Raw genomic sequence first — 22706 nt, 5'->3', positions numbered from 1 at the left:
TTCGATGCAGAGCTGCCAGTGCATGGAAAAGCGATCGTTAAGACCAGGTGGTCGGTAATACCAGAGGTCGCTTAACCCAGGTTTTACTGTACATAATGAATAGTGATAAAGTGCGACACTGACAAGGCCGGAGTACCGAAACATTCAATGTTGTGGCACCTAGCTGCTGTCAATGTCTTGTATAGTTGGACGAGAGTGTTTCAAGCAAAATGTTGTATTCTTATTCTTTGTCCATGTTCACTTATGTGATGTGTTGTTACTTACAGATCAAGAGGTCCACCGCCTGGCATATCTGGAGAAGACCAGTGGTACTGATGGCAAGATTATCTTAGATCAAGAGAAATTGAGGTTGCTTGACACTCGGCATAACTTTGTACGGATAAGTGCAGAAAAAGTGCCAAATCAAGGATCTGCAAAGGAACAACAACACCCAACTCCACCAGAGTCACAAGAAACGGAAGCTGGGTTAGGTGGGACTGGATCAAATGAAGAAAGTACCGATGAGTTGAAAAGGAAATCAACTGGTGCAACTGATTCAAACCTGTCTGAAGCTGACAAAGGGAAGGATGAACTACCAGAAGATACTGATGAATCAAAGACCGAGGCATTTCAATACAAGCCGGGATATGTGTCCATAGAGAAACAGAGCAAGGCCTACATGCATCAGCGCCTGACTAGCAGGATTGTGATTCTGACTGGCAACATGGATGCGCTACTGAATGATCTAACAAGCCAGGAGATTGCAACCCCAAGGAACATGGCAGAATTGACCACCATCGAACATTCAGGAATATACTGCCTGATCCCATCTAAGGACGAAGATGCCGATACTTTGCCGATTTACATGATCCTCTGCTTGCTGCCCGGTGACAGCCATCTTCATCATGCTCACTTGCTTCGGTTCGCACTACAAATGTCTCTACACGTGGTTGTGTACTATGGCTATGAGCATCTAGTTTCCAACCAAGCATTCTCACTGCAACGCAGCACCCATGCTGCCGGACAACCCATTGGCCCTGATCCACTGATGAATGTGATGTTCAGGCCACAGCGCCTGTTTGAAGCCTTCAGTACGGAAGACATCGACATTCTGACTCTACTATCCCAGGTGCTTAATGAATTCCCAGCAGGAAGTCGAATGAGTCTTTGTCCTCAACCAGTACGCCTGCACTGTGTCTTGACGGTCAGCATGTATGTTGAGAATGCTATACGTCAGCAATGTCTGAATTTCATCAAGATCCTCTTTAAAGGCTTCTGTTTCATCGATCCATCCGTGTGTAGTGACAGATCTGAACAAACGACAACACATGGTGATTGGAGAGGAACATCACGACTTCCCCTGCTCCATCTCGCTAGTGTGAAAACATGTGAGTCATTTTGCTTGAGATCTGTTCACAATGAACACCTCATTGGCACGGAGGTTCCAGCGGACAAGAGTAGCAAGCCATCAACTGACACGCCTGCACAGTTACTGTCCAAAAAACCAGATCCGTTTGTTAATCCAATGTGGCTCCATGATGTTTGGGGATTGAAAGCTACAGTTGTAATGAAATGCGTTGAAAATCTAGAGCCCACTACTACCGAGCAGATGCCTAAAGCCAAGCAGCAACAGCAACAGCAGCAGCAATGGCAGCAGCAGCAACAGCAGCAGCAACAGCAGCAGCAACAGCAGCAGCAATGGCAGCAGCAGCAACAGCAGCAGCAATGGCAGCAGCAGCAACAGCAGCAGCAGCAGCAATGGCAGCAGCAACAGCAACAGCAACAGCAGCAGCAACAACAACAACAGCAGCAGCAGCAGCAGCAGCAATCTGAGCGTGAAAAGCAGTTCCAGGAGCAAAAAGGTAGTCAGCAACCACAGCAACAGCTACAGCACTACCAGGACAAGGACGACATGGAGAAGAGGCCAATAGATCCTGAAGCATGGAAGCATCAACAACAGCGTGGATATCAAGAGCAGCAGCAGAGCAGGAAAGAAAGAGTAAAAACCAACCACACACAAAGGGCTCAACAACCATTTGAAGGAGTTTCTCTTAAAGGAATGGAAGTGAAAGAAAAGAATTCTGCTGAAAGCCTTACATCATCAGCTGATAAGGAGATCCCTGACATTGTTCCACTTGGGGCTTTGGAACGGATCACTGATGCTTGGAAGGGGTCGGTTCATGTCACAGCCTTGCTTACAAGATATGATGACCCTTCCATGATGCGATTTCTCACTCGTTTTACCGGAACACCACTTCTAGTTACGCCTGATGAAGACTCTGAAGATGCTCTCTACGCAATGTGGCACTTTCAGCATGGAACTGGCTTACTGCACATCTTCCTGCTTCTCAACTTCACAATGGATGAAGCTCAGGAGAGACAGACTGCTGCAGCTCTGGTGTTTGCAGCAATAGCATTATCCAATGTTTGCCTCATGCCATCTGCCAAGCATGCCACATGGGTGCAGAACATGCAGCTGCTGCACTCCATCCTGCGAAAGGCTGTTCCCGCTGACTGTGGCCTAGTGCCCTACTCTGACAGGAAGAATAGAGTTGAGCCGGAAATACTTTCTGCTTGTCTTGTCATTGGCGGGGAACGGAGCAGAGCAGTTGTTGCCGATATACAATATTCAACAGAGCTTCAGGACCTTGTAGGCAACTTCTTCTCTGGTATTGTTCTGGCAGCTAAAAGTGGATATGAAGCCCAAGCAATGAAGCTCCTCTCCTATCCACAACGTTTCTGCCACAAATCCTACAAAGATCCACATCGCTTTGTGATGTGCATACAGCTGCTTGCGAGGGCCATCCAACTGCATACTGTCAGAATGTTTAACTTTGGCATATTCTTGCTGAACAGAAATCGAAAGTTCCTTTGGAAGCTCGACCAACTGGCTCGTTTTGGCAAAATTCGATCCGAAGATGATGATCCCGACTATGCTGATGTGAGAAAGATTTGTAATGAGCACCTGTCAACGTCACTTGCTGCTGGGAATACTGGATGTATTATGTTCCAGTTTGAAGGTCTATTGCAGTTTGAGGATGTTGTCCGTGGAGAGCTGGACCAACTTCCAGGAGATGATTTTGTCAAGCCAGAAGGTGATGGTCAAAAGAGAGTGGCTATTCAACCTTCTCCCCAACAACAACATGATCAGGGTACATTGGGCCGGGAGGCTGAACGTAAAATGAAAGAATTATGGAAATTGAAAGACAAGCAAGTTCAACGAGGAACACAAACATCAAGTGTTGACAAGGCAGAATCGTTCTTCGAAAGTGTAGCCAATCTAGTTGAAGAGGAGCATACGAAGCAGCTTGCTCGCAGGATTCGGGCTGTCAACGCATGGCTTAGCATCAATGAGAAAGAGTCCACCAGTTCAGCAACACAAAAGACACAGGTAGCAGAATACAGGAAAGGCCTAGATGAAGCTGAAAAAGGCTTGTGCAAGAAGCGTTGTAGTTATGCCTGTCATTTTCTGTGCCTGTATCCAAAGGAGGTGCCCCATGGTGACAGTAAGCATGACTGCTTTACTCACCGAGACAAGTGGAACTCTACTGGTGATCATGCCTGCCAAGAAGACTGTGTGATCTGTGGTGAACGCTGCGCTTTTCAGCCCGGGCACGAACACGATGCCACTAACAGGCGACACTTATGTGCAGAAAGAATGACGAAGCATCCATGCCCAGAGCTCTGTGAAGACCACGGTGCACTTAACTGCTTGACAGAATGCTCTCTTGTTCAAGGACATCATGAAGAAGAATGCCGGTGCTCCATTCCGAAAAGTGAGCATCTCTGTGATGTGGCATGCAGGTTCCATAAACAGTGTGAAAGCAAGTGCAAGATGAGGTTCAAGCACCAAGTTACTGATACTGGTCACTTATGCAACAGCACACATGAGTGCACCAAGCTGTGTAATGTTGATGGCGCCTGCTGTAAATCAACCAAGCCACCAACTGGAGGCAAGCAGTATGCTGAAACAACACCAGTGGATGGTTGGCGACGCAAGTGTGGAATACCAATATCTGCGGGCGATGTCAGGCATACTGGCTCTCAACACATTTGTGATGTTCCTGTTGTTGATCACTTGTGTGGAAAAACCTGCCCATGGTGTCGGCAATGCTGTGATACAAAGCGCTCTGTCTCGCACGAAGTTTGCAGTACAGGCCATGGCACTGTTGATGAAGATCATGCTGGAAAGCATAAGATTCAGCTGCTCAGTGAGAGACATCCAATAAGTGTAACCAGAATTCCAAATGCAGTGAAAACACCCTTTGAGATGATGCTCAAGATGAAGAAGGTTGAACCACTACATTGCTCTGTCATTTGTGAGCAAGCTGGTGATCGCCATCGGCATATCGTTGATGGTCGCCATGTTCTCCATTCAGAGTTCTGGAAATGTCTGCAAGTTGAAGATCCCTGCAGTGAAGACGTTGCAGTTACACGCATGTTCCACCTCTGCCGAGCACAGTGCGAAGTATGCAAGAAGTCCCATTGTGAAGAAAGAGTGACCAGAGTGTCTACCAACCTTGATGAGCATCAACCGAGTGAAAGCAAAGCTCCATCATTTCAGGATGGTGTGTTCGAATACGTCAGCACAGAAACGTGCAAAAAACCTGGCCATCGCTTCAAGTGCCATGAAAAACATGACTGTACGGGCCATTGCAAGCGTCACGTACCTAGTGATTTTTCACTCAACTTGGACTATCTCCCAAAGGTATCCTTTGGTACTAAGACGTGCAGCAAGCGCTGCTCGCGTGACCTCGGTCATGATATTGCGGAGGGAAGTAGCTGCAAATGCAACGGCCGTCATGCCTGTGGAGTGACATGCGAAGCCAAAGAGTGCCAGCAGAAATGTCGTGCGGATGAGAAAAACAAGGAACACGGACGCCATGACTGTGGAAAAGGAGAATGCAATGTTCTATGTGGCATACAGCAGTGTAGTCACAGCACCTGTGGCAACACTCGACATTCTACGGCGCGTAGAGCAACCGGGCATCATACATGCAGCTTTGTACCATGCAACGTCCAGTGCAAGAGGAAAGATCATTTCCACGATCCATCCAAGGATACTCCGCACAATTGCGAGCGCCATATCTGCCAAAGGCCATGTACTGGCATTGGAAGGTGCCCAGACAACAAGCCAGGTTCTTGCAAGTCTATCATTACAAAACCCAATGCAGAAGTACCTCATGAAGACAGCTGTGAAATGACATGTGGTGGTGTGTCAGTTAAGCATCTCTGCGAGGAAGACTGCGAGGGATGTCTCCATACTAAGGATTGTCGAAAATGCATACTTCCTGCCAATGATCAACACCAAAAGCATGACTGCGGTGGAGAGAGTTGCAAGCACACATGCGATGCCATGCAATGTTCTGACTGTGGAGTGATTGCTCGCAAAGGAGAACACAAGCCAAACTGCCAGATCCGAGAAGGCAGTGATTGTACCATGATCCCTTGTAAGGCTATCTGCTCCAGCAAAAACCATTTCCATCGACCAACTGATGCTGGCCACTATCATTACTGTGGCGATCACACCTGTGGCGCACGATGCTCCTGCAAAGGCCAGTGTCCGAACGTGAAGACGGGTGAAAAGGGCATGTGCGGGATCACTGTGAAAGAACCTTGGACTAAGAAAGGGCATCCGTGTGAATTCCCCTGCGGTGGAAAACAAGAAGACCATACATGTGAGCTGCCATGCCAAGGATGCGTCGGTACTCAGTATGAGAAGCCATGCAGGGAGTCCCCTACTGATGAGAAACACAGGCATTATTGTGGAGTGTCAACATGTGTATGGAAGTGCGCTGTGCGAGAATGCGTTACTTGCAAGTCAATCATAATTACAAGTCTGCAAACCTGTAGCAATGGTGGATTCTGCATGGAGCAGGTCTGCCGAAAAAAGTGCAAAGCTGGCCACCTCCATCAACACTCTATTACAATACCCCACAACTGCGAAGATCACACTTGCAAAAGGAAGTGCGCTCTAGGAGGCTGTCCAGGTGGCAAGGTGGGAATCTGTACTGCAACTGTTACCAAGCTGTCCTCTGCCTCATGCCACGACTCACAGTGCTCATTTTCATGTGGAGGAATTCAAGCTGAGCATAAATGCAAGGGCCATTGTGAACAGTCATGGTTCTGGTTTGGAAAGTGTAAGGCCGAATGCACTCTGGCTCTGCCTCATGCCAAGCACCTGTGCAGCACTCATGAAACTGGTGTGGATGACGACGTGACGGTAAGTGGTGCTCAACCCAATAAAAATCATTATTCCCGTAGCTATGCAGAAGACGTTACTTCAGTAACGTCTGGCGCTAGCCAGGGTCCACACATTAATTTGGTGTTTGTTTGTGCCGTCGGCAATCCTGGCGCTATCCCGTACCGTACCATCAAGGTGTGTGTTTGTGCCGTCGGCATGCCTGGCGCTATCCCGTATATGTCCCGTACCGTACCATCAAAGACAGCTGGCCACAATATTCAAATAGGGCTTTCAAATGCAAGATCATAACGTGAAGCAACTTGGAAGAATGGGTATGTATGCTAAGTGTAACGGGGGAATGCATGCAGTGCAGGGCGATAGTGCGGGTTCGAATCCTAGGTTATGTCTTCAAAAATAATGGGAGAAATGAAAAATTTATAACATCCGTATGCTTTTTTGCCTAGGTGATCAATGTGGTAGACAGTGTCGTGTTACCCTCAAATGCAAAGAAAAAGTCTTTCGCTCAGGGCCCTACGCTATGCTTTTTTGCCTAGCTCATCATGAATGTTGTTCGAACAGATGGAAACTGTTTGCAATACAATGATGTAGCCGATCAGTTCGTTGTGGTATGGTTGGGAATTGTAGCCATTATTATTTTTCTGGTTTTAGAGTTCGTATCGGAGCAGCCGTTCTGTAATTCAAAGCGAGCCGTCATGGTCAACGTCAAACACTATTCACATACACAAGCTCGTGGAGCGAAAGTCTCTCTGTCCCATAAGCTGCCACATACCAACTAAATACAAAACCATGCACTTAACACGAGCTAACTGTTACTTGCACGCGTTGCCCTTTTCACGAACCCAGACAAAGGGATTGGTCTATTAATATAACCAAGAGTACTCTTGTTATAACGCATGTACGAAGTCACTAGATTACACCCGCACCAGAGATGAAGACGGCAGCGCCAGACATCAATACGGTGTTTTACGGTATAAGGATGTCGTATAGCGTTTTGTACAACAGTACGATGAAATTGTGGGAGAAATCAACGACCACTTAAGCGCTTGGGAACGATGAGCATTGCAACAGTCTTATTGTGAGTGATAGTCAGGCCAAGTTTCCGAAGATCAGTAGCGAGCGCTATTCCGAGCATTATGTTAGCAATACGAAAGCATAGACAGGATGTGTATTACAGGAGACCCAAGTTGCTGAAGACCAGTAGTCATTGCTGATAACGCGCAGAAAAACTAAATCTGCAGCCTCTTTTGCCGTCGGACAGGATGCGTATTATAGGAGACTGTAAAGTTATGTAATGTGCTCCACAGGCAACCATGCATTCGGCCGTCAGCAACAGTTAAGCACAAGCACACTATCAAGATAAGGACAATTTTGTATTATTGTATTGTATCGTATTTTATGGAATATAATTTTACCTCATTGCCTCAACAGGTCAATGTATTACTACAAAAAGGCCAGAAAATCCGATTATAAGGAGATAAAAAGGAAAAGAAGGAGCAAACCAAAAGTGGATGAAGTGAGAGAAAAATAACAATCCGCAATAAATTCTGCAAATACTTTTGCCGAACTCATATTCAAACTGATTGAAACGTTTTTGCAATACAATGATGTAGCCAATCAATGGAAAAAAACATTTCCATCAGTTCTAATAACATGCACGATGAGCTAGGCAAAAAAGCATAGCGTAGGGCCCTGAGCTTCCAAGCTCTCTCGTACATGCCAGCGGTACAGTAGCCTCCGATGAGTTCAACCCTCATGGATATAGTCCCGCTACTACACCCCTAGCACTACAAAGTACAAACACGGTAACCACTGCTCTACTTTATTCATAAGGCCAGATTTATTGTCTACCACTGTTCTGTGATCCTTGCCTGCGCAGTGAATAAAGAAGATAGGTTTATTATAGCAACAAAGACAACTAATTGCACTGTAAGCATTTCCTACATGTCGACATGTATGTGTAAAATGTGAACCGATGATCGCAAGGCACACAACGAAAAGGAAAGAGAGGATTTGTTCAGAACTGTTTTCTTGTTACATTCATCAGTGAATCTACGTAACAATGGAATGGGGACTACTTGAAACAAATCTAATATGAACAAATATATTGACCTTTGATAAATACCCACTCTCATTAGTGACCACACCATCAACAGTATCAAATTCAAACGAGAGAGCTTGAAAGCTCAGGGCCCTACGCTATGCTTTTTTCCTTGATGACCTAGACAAAAAAAAGCATAGGGATGTTATAAATTCTTTAAAAAATTCCTTTTTTTTAAGACATAACCTGGGATTCGAACCCGCACTATCGCGCCCTGCATGCATCCCCCGATACACTTCGCATACATACTAATTCTTCCAAGTTGCTTCACATTATGATCTTGCATTTGAAAGCCCCATTTGAATATGCATTGTGGCCAGCCGTCTTTGAATGTACGGTACGGTAGGGATAGGTACGGGACAGGTACGATCGAGGGTAATACGACACCGTCTCCCGTACCGTACCATCAAACACAGCTAGCCACATACAGCTGCCCGCAATATTCAAATAGGGCTTTCAAACGCAAGATAATAACGTGAAGCAACTTGGAAGAATGGGTATGAATGCGAAGTGTATGGGGGAATGCATGTAGGGCGATAGTGCGGGTTCGAATCCCAGGATATGCCTGAAAAAATAGGAGAATTGAAAAATTTATAACATCCCTATGATTTTTTGCCATCAGATACGGGATAGCGCCAGGCGTGACACAAACAAACAAACACACAAACAAACAAATACCAAATTAAAGCTGTGTGGACCCTGGCTAGCGCCAGACGTTACTGAAGTAACGTCTTCTGCATAGCTACGGGAATAAATTTGCTTAACTCAATAAATACCACTGTACTTTTCCATGCAGCACTGCACTCTTCCATAAAAAGGAGTATTTTATAAACAGTATTTATTGGCCTAGTCAACAGTATCAAATTCAAATAAATTTGCTTAACTCAATAAATACCACTGTACTTTTCCATGCAGCACTGCACTCTTCCCTAAAAAGGAGTATTTTATAAACAGTATTTATTGGCCTAGTGGTATTTTATAAACAGTATTTATTGGCTTTTGGGCCAATAAATGTGGGCTTTGCACAGCAAAGCCTAGTTAGCCCATGCACACACATGCTTGTGGTGGAGTGCTGCGAGTGCGTGTCACGTGACCACCTCGTGATTAAGCCGCGGGCGCCGCGTGTGACCTGGCAAAATTTTATGGACAATCGTGGATCCGGCGTCTTATTATTTGGAGACGTGTTTTGCTGAGCTGTCTTTGTGCGAAGGAGCGTTCTTTGCAGTTGCAGTTTCTGTGCCAAGTCAAAGTTTTTTTCCCTCCCTCCCACCCCTTTTGAAGTGGCATTTTGTTTCTCCGGTTGGGGGGGGGGGGGGGCAAACGGGCCTCCTATTATGTCTGTATGCTGTGACGCCTGATGCCAGGCAGTCGTGTGAGCCCTCGGTGGGCGATTGGCTGGCCTCGGTGGCCGTTTGTGTGCCCTCGGCGGGCAAGATGATATCGGCCCACGGTGGGCAGTTTGCTTGCCTCGGTGGCAATTTGCGCACCCTCGATGGGTTGTCTGCTGGTTTAGCCCTCGACGGGCGGTTTGCTGGCCGCGGCGGCCATTTGAGCGCCCTCGGTGGGCAGTATACTAGTTTACCCCTCGGCGGGCGGTTTGCTGGCCTCAGCGGCCATGTGTACGCCCTCGGTGGGCAGTATGCTAGTTAAGCCCTCGGCGGGCAGTTTGCTGGCCTCGGCGGCCATTTGCGCGCCCTCGGTGGGCAGTAGGCTAGTTTAGCCCGCGGGGGGGGGGGGGGGGGGGGGGGGCGCGGTGGCCATTTGTGCGCCCGCGACGGGCGGATGCTAGTTTCAGGCATGCATCTTTACTCAATCAATTATTATCAAAGAGCATATTTAAAAAGGCGACGTGGAGACAATAATCTTAATAATGCAATGAATATAACTAAATGTCACAATTATAACTAATTGTGACAAGAAAACGTTCTGGAATACATGATTCGTCCCCATGGTTGTGATATGAGTGCGCATTTAGTTATATTCATTGCATTATAAAGAGCATATTCTTGAATATTTGAATTGTCCAAAAGAAGTCATGGCAACCCCAAACCCAATGTGTCTATTGTATGTTTGTGCACGCCATAGTGAGCGGTACGTTGTGCGGGTGTCTGCGTGTCAGAGCATGGGTACACCAGTGGCGTGTGCGTGCATGTGTGCGCTTGCGTCTCTCTGCATGAGTGCACGAGTGCCCAAGCTGAGCGTGCGGGTGCACTTGGAGGTGCTTGCATGTTGACGGGTGCAGGGGCTAAATACTGTTTATAAAATACCACTAAGGCCAATAAATACTGTTTATAAAATACTCCTTTTTAGGGAAAGTGAAGGTCAACATACTATGTATAATAAATGTAGTAGCCTCAGGATTTATTGCAATTACATACCAGTTATAAAAACCTCGGGGGACCTTGGTTTTTATACTGGTATGTAATTGCAATAAATCCTTCGGCTCTACATTTATTATATACATAAAAGTGAAAGAAGGGGAAAAAAGAGCGAAACAAAAATGGTGATTATACTACATGTATTCAGCGGGGGACAATGCTTACAGTGCAATTAGTCGTCCTTGTCGCTATATTAAAACTGCTGTCTCCAAAACGCTTGTCTACAGACTGCTTATAGTTATAGGTTTATTATGTAGTGTTATCCTCTTTAGAGAGCCTTTGAAAATGAGTAGTCTTCCATTATGGCTGACAGGAATACTATACAGCACTGAATAAGGTGTGATTGCATATCTTGCAAGTCACTCAAGATCTGTTGGTAATCAAGTTCAATGTCTGAGATCAATACTCATATTCATATCATGACTAGTGACTTTCCGTGGCAACAGAATTCTCAAGCATATTCATGTACCTGGGAAAGTTTGCTGCAACAAGGCTCATGTGCTGTGCTGTATATGTCAACCCCAAGGAACCCAAATCTCTTCTTGTATGGTAGAACTCGGATAAGACGTACCCCATCGGGGAATGGAAACAAGTACGTAGTATGCGGGTTACTTCTTATCCAAAGTTGACCCCGGCAGCCCAACTAATACGATACAAGCGCAGTAACTTATTTAAAAAGGCTTGAAATTATTTATTGCACTCAGAAATGTATGTGGTTAGTGCCACCAAACAAGGCTTCCCTCGTGGAAAACAGCCTCCTCCCCACTGTCAACATACTAAAGTACCTTTTAGATATGCCACGTGACCGTTGCCAGGGTTTGAGCCAATCAGAGCGCTTACAGGCAGGGCCAGAACTCCTGATCATGCCCTGCCTGCCAGCTCTACTATGATGCACCGTACTGTACACCACACACGTGATCATTCATACCCTCATACGGTGCTATTCAGGCCCTAGCTAGGGCCTGAATGGCACCGTATGAGGGTATGAATGATCACGTGATGGGTATACTCACACATTGAGAGACTTACCTGATCTCCTTAGCTTACGTGACCTGGAGAGACTTACCTGATCAAGCTCAGCTTACCTGGAGAGACTTACCTGATCAAGCTCAGCTTACCTGGAGAGACTTACCTGATCCGGCCCTGGAAGTACATGTAATGTGAAAAAAGGAACCAGTAAAGTACACACCACTTGGTCAACAACCGTGAAAGCACTGCATGCCATCGGTGTCTCTAACAAAGACATAATGAGCATCACCGACCATTGGAACATGGCCAGTCTCTCTAGTTACCAGACTGCCAGAAGCTAAACGTGGAGCAGAGAGTGACCATGTCAAGCAAGCTAACCGCTACTGGAGTTACAAGTAATATATACATCAAACACGCAAGCACAGCCGTTACCATGGTTACCTAGTGCAAGTACAAGACTATTATCAAATCCTGGAAGCCTTTCCGACAATGCCAACTCCCGCTACTCTGCAGCTACCTACTCTAGCAAGCTTTTTTGACGAGTTGTGTATGCTACCAGGCTTTCCAAGCTTACAGCAACCAGTTAGATACCCTTACCTTGCCTCTGTCAGATCCTGTGCCGGTTGTGCCCTTTCACAACATTGACGATCACCTCAGAAGCCTACATGTAGATGACGAAAGCCACTTGCCTTGGAGAAGCCACAGTACAGCAAGAGCCAGCTCCATCTGGTGCTCCATCACTGCAAGGAAAATTCGCCTTTCAGAAGTCTGAACTTGTCTCTTTGTCTCTCTCTCTCTCTCTCTATCTATCTTACTGTCATTTTTCACTTGCTTGCAAAGCAATTATGATGGTTATGGATTGATGAAGAGTGCGGGTTCAGACCGGTACTATGCCACAACTATGTATGTCGTATGTGGGTGGCAGTCTGGAAACACAATCAGATATGTACGGCCAGGGCAGGTATCATTGATTCAGGCCCTCGAGCATAGCCCTCGGCCTTCGGCTTTGGGCTACGCTCTCGGGGCCTGAATCAACGATACTGCCCTGACATCCATGTTTGATTCATACGTCAAGCTAATCTGTCATGTGTACATGTGAGCGAAAACCTCTAAATTGTACGTAGTATGCGAGGCTAGATCTGTTGGGACCTGCTGAACAGTCCGTCATACACGAGTTGTACGTCTTATCCGAGTAAATCGTAACCGTACACATTTGTATATGCGCTTATGGGAGGAAAATTTGCGCGACGAAAAAGGACCGTACTATAAAAGCAGGTGACGTACAAAGTGAGTTTCACTGTACCATAAAGTACCGTTGATCCGCCCCCCCCCCCCCCCCCCACGCCATGTCGCTTCCCAGCTGTTTTCGGCAGGGCGCGGGAATTAGATCAAGGCTGACAAGTGCAGTACGATGTACAACAATGTGGAAGATCAGACTCGATGTGTTGGATTGTGCACATTTGCATCCTGCACTGGCACCGTATTGTGTACAGCAGTGCATGAGTCGGTTCAGCATCGTATTTCGTTGTATACGCCGAAGTCGCTTCACAGGCAGAAAATCGACAGGGCGCGGCAATTAGAGAGGGGGCGGATCAACGGTACTTTACGGTATACTTCAAGTATGTGTGTCACTGCTTCGTATGCTAGATAGTGTCACCACTTTCCTCTAAGACTAAGGGCTGATAATACATGTACTTCCTTCATTACACTGCATCTCACAATACCAGTGTTACCAAGGGTAAATATTAAATATGTTCCCAAGAGTGTGCAACTCTGAATATGGGGTCTCCGACGGCGAAAACTCACATCAAGTGTCTCGGGTACGTTTCGTACTACGTACAAGCGAAGGATAGCTAGCGTGCAATCCGAATATCTGCCAATATCATGCTGGCGAGTTGCAAACGCACAGTGAGTTTCTGCCAGAGAGTGCTTTGGTTATTACTACGCTGCTCGCTGAAAACGGGCTGGAAACGTGCAACTGGAACACTACACCACGTCGCAGTCGACGAACCCCATAGAAAGTGTATCAGAAGTTGCACACTCAGTGGGAGCTTATATACTCTTGGTATTACCCTGAAGAAGGGCCATGCCTGAAATTTAGTAACTTTGCAATTTGAAGCATTCAGCGAAGAGGCTGTGCATGGTGGAGTGCAGTAGGTTGTTAAAGGGGAAGTTCACCCTAAAATGACAACTTAATAACCTGTAGCGAAAAATGCACTGATTCCAATGGTGAAGGTCCCAGGTTGATCGGAGCAGGCGTTCCCGAGTTATACCAGCTTGACGTTTGCACTAAATTTGGTGACATCATGATGACGGCATTAACTTGCCCAGACCAGGGCAGATTTATGACATCAGAGAGATAGACTTTGTATGGGACTCAGTAGATGGTGAAATTTCAGTATTTTGGCTCTCCATTGTCCCAAAGAAGTCGGATCTTTTTCAAACTTCGGTATGGGACATATAGCACCAAGAGTACATAACCCCCCAGAGTGTGCAACGCCTGATACAGCTCTGCATAGGGTCTTGGTCGAGCGTAATCGGATCTTTGCGTCATAATACCGTACACATCTGAGGGGAACCCGGGGAGTCGCGGGTACTCTCGGATCAAAAACAATGATGCCCTGCCTCGAGACCGGCCTTGCGCCGGTGTGGAGTGTACGCATGACATCAGAAGATCCGATTCCGCTCGACCAAGACCCTATGCAGAGCTGGATCGGCGTTGCACACTCTGGGGTACTAGTATGTACTCTTGATAGCACCCTACCGGCATCCCGACTGGAAAAAAATTCTACTATGAAATTCATTGTTGCAGAGATACAAGAAAGAAATTGGTGTTTCTCCATCTGCTCCCATACAAAGTCTATCTCTCTGACATCACAAATCCGGCCTAATCTGGGCAAGATTATGACGTCATCACGATATCACCAAATTGAGTGCAAACATCAAGCTGGTATAACTTGGGAACGGCTGCTCCGATCAACGTGGGACCTTCATCATTGGAATCAGTGCATTTTTCACTACATGTGAAGTTTTCATTTTAGGGTGAACTGCCCATTTAATGAGTTGCCAGGTCGAAGTTGCATACATTGTAGGAAGAGAAGATCGTAAAAAATGTCTAAACAATTCTTCATATTCGGACAGAAACATGAACAGAAAGAAACACCTAACAAAAATTCACGGTTCGCGTGAGACTTGGCTGGAGGCCGAGTTTTCTGCATCCGTAGGAACACCACCACCATCACCATAGGAACGCCACCACCATGACCATAGGAACGCCACCACCCTCTATGGATCACCTAAACAAACCTACAATATCAATAATGTGTGTGTGTGTGCATGTATTGTACCGTTCTTTACTCCAGATTCTCAAGGCACTGAAGACTGTGAAGGCGTCCAACTCTAAAGCAACTGGCGAGGTCGTGTATGATCTCGCGGCACAGAAACTTGGACCCCAAGATGCTGCCGCGGGTGGTCAAGGACCCAGGTTGAAGCAAGAGGTGGAGAGGATCCGAAACAAAAGTCAACTTCTGTACAACAAGTACTGGCCGGACTCACCTGCGAAACACCCATCTAAAGAAGATATGAAGGTACCACTTGGCATTGAGTAGCTATGGCAAAGATTGTTCAACCAATGATAACTTAAAACAAACAAAAAATTGATGCTGAGCATGAATAGGAAATCAATTCACATACACCCCATAGCACACACACACCTTGGACCTTGGACGCGCTGCCATATTCTGGCTATGCGGACCCCATGGGGGGTTGAGCAGGTTCGGAACAGTAGGGGCGATGACGGGATAGGTCCTGTGGTCTACTAAAACGCCGACCGCAATTGCAAACGATGCAGAAGGAGCTACGGTCTGTGTTGGTTGCTCTGGCCGAGCCACGGCTGCACTTGTGACGTTTCATGCCTTGGCGCGATAGCACACAGCGGTTGCAGCGGGCGCAGTGGAAGCTGCAGCGTTCGCAGGACATATTGTCACACACACACACACACACACACACACACATACACACACACACACGCACACACACACACACTGTCAAACTGCAGTCAATCCAAACTGCAGGCATCAATGAAGGGTTTTTGTCCAGAGTCTGAGGTAAAGTGCAATGCCCAATCAGTCATAAATCCATTTTCTTCTTTTGCCTGAATCATGGTAATTCCGTTGTGGTCTTGATGGCACCAGTCCCTCCATCAATAGGTGGTGTACTGTGCATGTCTACATTGCTGGGTTATTCATAATACTGTACCGATTTCGTATACTCAAAAACAGTGTGTGTGTGTGTGTGTGTGTGTGTGTGTGTGTGTGTGTATGTATGTGCGTGCATGCATGCGTGCGTGCATGCGTGCTTGTGTGCGTGTGTGCGTGCATGTGTGTGTGTGTGTGAGCGCGCGTACGTGTGTGTGCGTGCCTGTGTGTGAATGTATGGTTTTTCATTGCACATCATTAACTCTCCAGAAAGCCAGCAAGGAGTGGCCCCCCTTCAAAGTTTACCATGAGAATTTCTTTGAGGATCCGGAGCTAGGTCCAGATCAGCTGACAAAACCTGGTGCACAACACTGAATAAGCAGAACGATGATGGCTGCCAGGTAACTAGAGAAGCTCACTGTCATTTGCTCTTGGGTTGATTGGTTCATGTTATGCTGATATAAAGGTGTTAGGCCCACAAGTTCATGTATGCACGCACTCTCACACCAACCGACCTTTCTCACACATATGCATGTACACACGCACTCATACACACGGCATGCACCCTTTCCCGCTTCACACTTCTCGTATTATTCATTTGGCCTGGGTAGCTACATTCGCGCTCTCGTACATCCATTGCCATAGCTACCCAGGCCCGTTATAGCCTTGTGTTTTGCTCACCTTTCACTCTCTCTCGACTGACTGACGATCTTGCCCAGAACTCGATTCGCTCGTCCGTCTGTTGTCCCGTCGGCTGTTGTGAAATACCCAACATTGGCACCCAACGTGGGGCTCGAACCCACGACTCTGAGATTAAGTTCAGTCGGTAGAGCATGAGACTCTTAATCTCAGGGTCGTGGGTTCGAGCCCCACGTTGGGCGCCAATGTTGGGTATTTCACGACAGCCGACGGGACAACGGACGGACGGAGCGAATCGAGTTCTGGGCAAGATCGTCAGCCAGTCGAGAGAGAGTGAAAGGTGAGCAAAACACAAGGCTATAAAGGGCCTGGGTAGCTATGGCAATGGATGTACGAGAGCGCGAATGTAGCTACCCAGGCCAAATAAATAATACGAGAAGTGTGAAGCGGGAAAGGGTGCATGCCGTGTGTATGAGTGCGTGTGTACATGCATATGTGTGAGAGAGGTCGGTTGGTGTGAGAGTGCGTGCATACATGAACTTGTGGGCCTAACAAAGGGAAGGGAAGGAGAGAGAGACTCGAGGGCAAGAAGAGACAGGGGTAAGGAGGGACAGGAGGCAAGAGGGGCAGGAGAGAAATAGTGAAAATAATGAACAAGATACTGTGCAGATGTGATCAACGACTCGGGGTGTTCAGGTATACAAGGAGAGCACAATATTAGTTGGTTCACAAGAGCCAAGTCAACACTGGTAGGGAGGGGCAGCTCCTGATCAGTCCAGATGCCAGTCGAGGTCACGAGCGTGGAATTTGAGTACCATTACAGTACAAAAAGAACAACAGACGATATAAGGAGAAGGACAAAATGTTACGAGTTATGACTAACTGTCCACCAACGTTACCAGATCATATACAGTCAGCGAGTGCGACAAAATGGCGACCTGACACCTAGCTCCAATACTTCTCCAAGGCGCAAACCAACAACCTTCCAACTTGGTAGGCTCAGGTTCGGAAAAGTCCAAGAGGGGAAGGAAAGCGCAACAAAGAAGAGCACGAGCTACGCCCCACGGCAACAAAGAATGCCGAAAGTTACTGGATGATGACGAAACTAGTAAGACTATTGGACATACCGGCCTTACTACAACTCGACGACGCAAAGCCACAGACCACCCAACTTCGGAGGCTCAAGCGTATGTAATAAACATAGAGAGGAAAGGCTAAGTGAACGCTCGCTGACTGTATAATATTATGATCTGGTTACGTTGGTGGACAGTTAGTCATAACTTGTAACATTTTGTCCTTCTCCTTTTTCACCGTAGTTAAATTGGCTCACCGTCCGAGTTCAACAAAGGATACAAGTGAAGATTCTCCCACTCATTATACTGTTGTGCAGTCAGCGGCGGGCTCTGGTATTAGCAGCCACCTGATTTCAACAACCTTTTTTTCCATGCACCAGCGGTTATGCATAGAAATTGCACTGGAAACAGCAGACCACCTGCGTTGCATGACCAGCGACCGACTTTCAGTGCACCAGGTGCCATATCTGACTTGCATACAGAGACCACGAGTGCTGTCCTGGCTGGTAGGCTCGATTGCAACAGGGATGAAGTCCGCTCAGAATTGAGTGCATGGAGCCAATGGAAGTAACAAGTGACAGTTCAGGGTGCGCTGCATGCACTTGAGGAAGGTGTGATACGTCATGGGTGCTTCATCTGCGTGAAGGTGTTCTATGCCCAACACCTGTCAATATGAGTACATGTACATGGAAGTTTGTGCATGAGCTAGTATTCCGTGAATGCATCGGACCTTGTTCTAAAGACCACCTGGCTTTTAACGAACGCTTTAGCCTGCAGCATGGGGTGGTCACTTAAAAACAATATTAGGGCTGAAACGATTATACCAATTACTTGGTAGTTACTCATTAGAAAAGATAATTATCAAAGCATTCGTGATAATGTTTATCCAGCCGGTCTTGTTGATTTCCGTTCTAAAACTATTGTCGCCTCATCGCCTCTTTAAAAGATATCAAACGATTACTATTTTAACAGGGAAAGTATACCCTAAAATCAAATTTTCTCCAGTTGTAGTCTTCGGGGTGCTGAGTCAAATGGTCTTGGTCCGAGGAAGGCGAAGCTGAGACGCTCCCTTCCTCCTTTATTAACTCGCGCACTTCCACCGAAACTGGGTGACTGCGCCCTACTAGATGGGATCTGTATACAAAAGTCACTAAAATCGCCGTTTCGTTCTTATAAAAGCACGGATGACCGCGATTTGCCCATATGTTGTAGTCTTTTGGACGCTGAGTCAACTGGTTCCGGTCCGAAAAAGCTGCAGTGCAGCGTTCGGCCCTTATTCCCAATCGAACACGGGTGAGTAAGCGGTCACGTGTTCATGCGTACACCAGTCACCAGGTCACCGTGCCTGCAGGCTACAGCTTTTGCAGCTTTTCTGTCACTCGAGTTGAACCTTTGAACCTTTGAGTTGAACCTTGGTGTGAAAGTTGTAGCCTGCAGGCACGGTGACCAGGCGACATCCTTCATCAGTTGAGCTTCAGTGTGTGGTGAGCAACCAATTTTCCTTTACAAATCATCGCCAAGTCGCTACCACTATTTCATTTGAAGCAAAAACACAATATTCAGTGAAGGGACTTAAAGGACTCTGTAGTCGCCCTCGTCACAACTCGTCCACCACAATAAAAAACTGAACTCATTTATATAGTGCTCTTTCTCTTTATCTCTCTCTCTCTCATTGCTGCTGATCATGATAAGTAAAGAGAGCTCATTTTTGAATGTATGTGTATTCAGTCGTTTATGCTCCATGGGCCATTCTCACACTATTATGGTTCTAGCCAAAAAAACATAGTGGAGGGGGAGGGATGTCGCGTCGTGGTCGTTGCATAAACCGATGGACAAGAACATTTTTAAAATAATAAGACTCTGACGAGAATACTTGGTTGGGAGATTTATTGATCGACTGAAAGACTGAATACTCTAATTTCAGAAATTTTCGGTGCTCAATATTTTCGGTATGAGGGCAACAGGTTAGGTTAGGTGAACAGAAATTTTCGGTACAGAGAAGCAGTTCCCTATTGGTTTATGTGTGTTAGTGTTTGTTCGGTGTATTGAAATTTTAGGTATGAAACAAACGCACCGAAAGTACCAAAAATAAAAGTACACCGAAAATTTCTGAAATTACAGTACTTCTCTCGTTTGTATTCTAATCTGAGAGAGAAGCCTAACTGGTAGTTCTCTGGATAGGAAAATATTCATCTCTGCTTGGATGGAGGAGCACCAGGTTTCTTTTCCTTGTGTGATGATCTTGTTGGTATAGAAAATAAAATTTAATATGGCAGCTGTACCAGGAAAAATATCATGCGTAAAAATAAACAAAAGTCTCCGTCGTGAGATTCCCGACAGGGGAGGGGAAACAAACAGTTAACACATTTTTCATGTTGAAGTCCTGCTTGGAAGGGAAGGATTTTCCGACCTTGCTGCGACCCACAGTTACATGTACCAGGAGAACGTTGGTGCAGTGCATGTGATTTTCGGTTTGACCACTTTGGTGGTAGGTCTTATCTACCGCATTTTCCGGGTTGTTAGCCGCACTTTAAAACGCCTGAAAAAAACTCAAAAATCGCCCCTGCTGCTTAGACTCCAAATGCTGGCCATGAATCAACCAGTGATACGGTGCTCTATGCAAAACTTGAAATGCATGTATGGTGTTATTCGATTACTTTTCCTGCACAGAAATCCATCGTTGCAGTTGTACGATGCTTCAATGTTGTCAGTTCGGAGTGAGGGACAAACAAAGAAACTTTCGTGGAACTTCAGTTGTGCGTCTCAACTTTTAAACATATTGTATGTGTATGAGTACGCAAGAAGTTTGAATGGCCAAAAATTCAAAATCTTACGTGCGGCTTACACTCCGAATGTCAAAAAAAGATGCGAATTTTGGGCCCGAAAAGGGGATGCGGCTTAGACCCCGGTGCGGCTCCCCGGAAAAGTCAGTCTAGCTGCACCCATATGATTAGTAAAACTATAGAACTCATTCGGTGCAAGTCTTGAAGTATATTTATCCACTTTCATGTGATCAAGTATGTGTCTTTTTCTCAAATTTACCCAGCTTTCCACCTGGACCCACATCATTGGACCTGCTGATATTCTTTTGTTGAAGGCACTGCTCCATGAGGCTGGCTGCAAGAAGGATTATCGTCCTAAACATGCCAAGGTAGCTCTACCCTGGTAAATCCATGCATGTTTTCCATACTTTCTGGATATTTCCTGGATATTTACTTATATGAATGTCGTAATTCAAGCATTCTCCTTGCCAGAACCTTTCTGACATAAAGGCAGAGAGCTTTTCGTCAGAATTTGATGCGTTCCCTGCTTCACCCCGTATGTACCCTCTCTATTGCCCCCCCCCCCCAAACACACACATTCTGCTCTCTCTTCTGGAAATGTTTATCATAATCTACTCTCGCTTCTGTCTCTTTTTCTCTCTCTCTCCCTCCCTCCCTCCCTCCCTCCCTCTCCCTCCCTCCCTCCCTCTCCCTCCCTCCCTCTCCCTCTCCCTCCCTCCCTCCCTCTCCCTCCCTCCCTCCCTCCCTCTCCCTCCCTCCCTCCCTCTCCATGTGCGTGTGTGTGTGTGTGTGTGTCACGAATTGCACAAGTTCTCGAATCAATGCATGACATGATCAAGCTCTCTTACATCCTCACATATTATGTGGCACTATCCTTTTAAAGCCCTTCATATAAGATATCCAAAAGAAAATGGGCTGCACTGCATGATAGTTGTGTCCCCAACCCCAAAATTTGCACCCCTCCTTTAGACTGCAAGTACAAATGTCCATCAGAGTGTGAGCACAATGCAATCTTTATCCCCCCCCCCCCCCCCCCCCCCCCTCTGTAGGAACCCGTTGCCTGCCAAAGGCAATTCTCACAATGCAAGCATAATAGATATTCTGTACCTACTTCTTTGTAGCACTAGCTATTACAAACTGTTTAAGTCGGCAACAAGTATTGCTTTCAATCCACTGGTGAAAATAATGGTCACCCGCAATATGCACTTTCATTCTGAGTTGACATGTGCCTTCAAATGTACGCACCACCTGCATTGCCTTCGGTTGTGGCGTTAGCTCTTAGTGTGATTCTTAGCACTAGTCCTAATCCGAAAATGTTTTTAGCAAGCAGCACACACCGTAGAGCTTTGTAGCCTTTTCTTTTTATGCATAAAATAGTATTTTGCTACTCCCTGTCCATAACAGTTCCTAACCAGCCTCGCACTTTTGTTAAGACTGGTTTGCCATGGTGACGTTGGGAGAAGTATTGGATTTGGAGTCTACCATTATAAAAAAATGTTGGTCATTTTCTTGTAACTGAACTCGGAACTTTTTCTCCTTGTTCAACTCTCTGGAATATAACAATTAATTGTTCCTGTACTTCGACATGCTTATTAACCTGACTGCTGCATGGACGATAAGTGCTGCGAATAGTGATCATGCACCCTGAGTGGCTCACCTGGCTAGCATAGCAAATTGAAAGTCATCGCACCTCGGCCACATAATTATACCAGCACAACCCCAGGCACAAAGCTCAAGTTAGTTGAGTTTGGCTGTCAGGAGGCCAGCATAAGGTATCCAGAAGCGCAAGTCCGATTCCAACGAGGGGCAATGCGGTACCTCGTGTACCCGCAGCAAATGGGCAATGTGATACCCTTCAGCGTGACCCATAAGGCATTCATGTTACGGCATTTTCTTGCCCTGACAGCTACATGTATGTGACCGACGAGTGAGTGAAACCCGATCATCCCTGCCAAGGGTCCATTGGGGGGTCATGCAGGTTTCCCTCTACCTAGTAAGGATTCTGATTGTTGACTTGCAAATGCCTCAGGGGACTTCCCTGTGCATATTGCCCAGGGCTCTATTTATACTTCAAAGTACTTCGAAGTATCACAAACAAAATGTTTGAATAGCGCTGAGCTGAGCATAGGGTGTCCCTACAGCGGCCTAATCGTGTTTATTGCCACAGCCAATTGTGTCTGCTTCCATGCGGTTGCATGTTACCAGTGTTACCACCAGACTGACCCTTCAGAATTATAATACCACATAATTATAATGAAATGATACTGAGTACATGTACAGTCAAGCCTCGTTAGGACGAACTTCAACAGACTGTACAAGTTTTTTTGTCTTATCCGGAGCTCCTCTTATCCAGATCTCACAAAAAAATCAATATGCATATCCAATG

At 46.3% G+C, this 22706-nt stretch overlaps 1 protein-coding gene across 1 annotated transcript in view; it reads left to right on the top strand.

Moving 5' to 3' along the window:
• LOC135827710 (uncharacterized) overlaps positions 1–21904 on the top strand; it is a 46094-nt gene extending 24190 nt beyond the window's left edge. The window contains exons 4-7 of the mRNA XM_065340165.1: positions 267–6202; positions 14992–15216; positions 16096–16226; positions 20584–21904. Of these exons, the coding sequence (XP_065196237.1) occupies positions 267–6202; positions 14992–15216; positions 16096–16200 (6266 nt within the window). The 3' untranslated portion in view covers positions 16201–16226; positions 20584–21904. The remainder of the gene's footprint in view (positions 1–266; positions 6203–14991; positions 15217–16095; positions 16227–20583) is intronic.
• Positions 21905–22706: the final 802 nt, after the last annotated feature.

This window comes from Sycon ciliatum, chromosome 1 (assembly GCF_964019385.1).
Source record: "Sycon ciliatum chromosome 1, ocSycCili1.1, whole genome shotgun sequence".
NCBI classification, from domain to species: Eukaryota; Metazoa; Porifera; class Calcarea; order Leucosolenida; family Sycettidae; genus Sycon; species Sycon ciliatum.
This window is presented reverse-complemented; position numbering and strand designations above follow the sequence as displayed.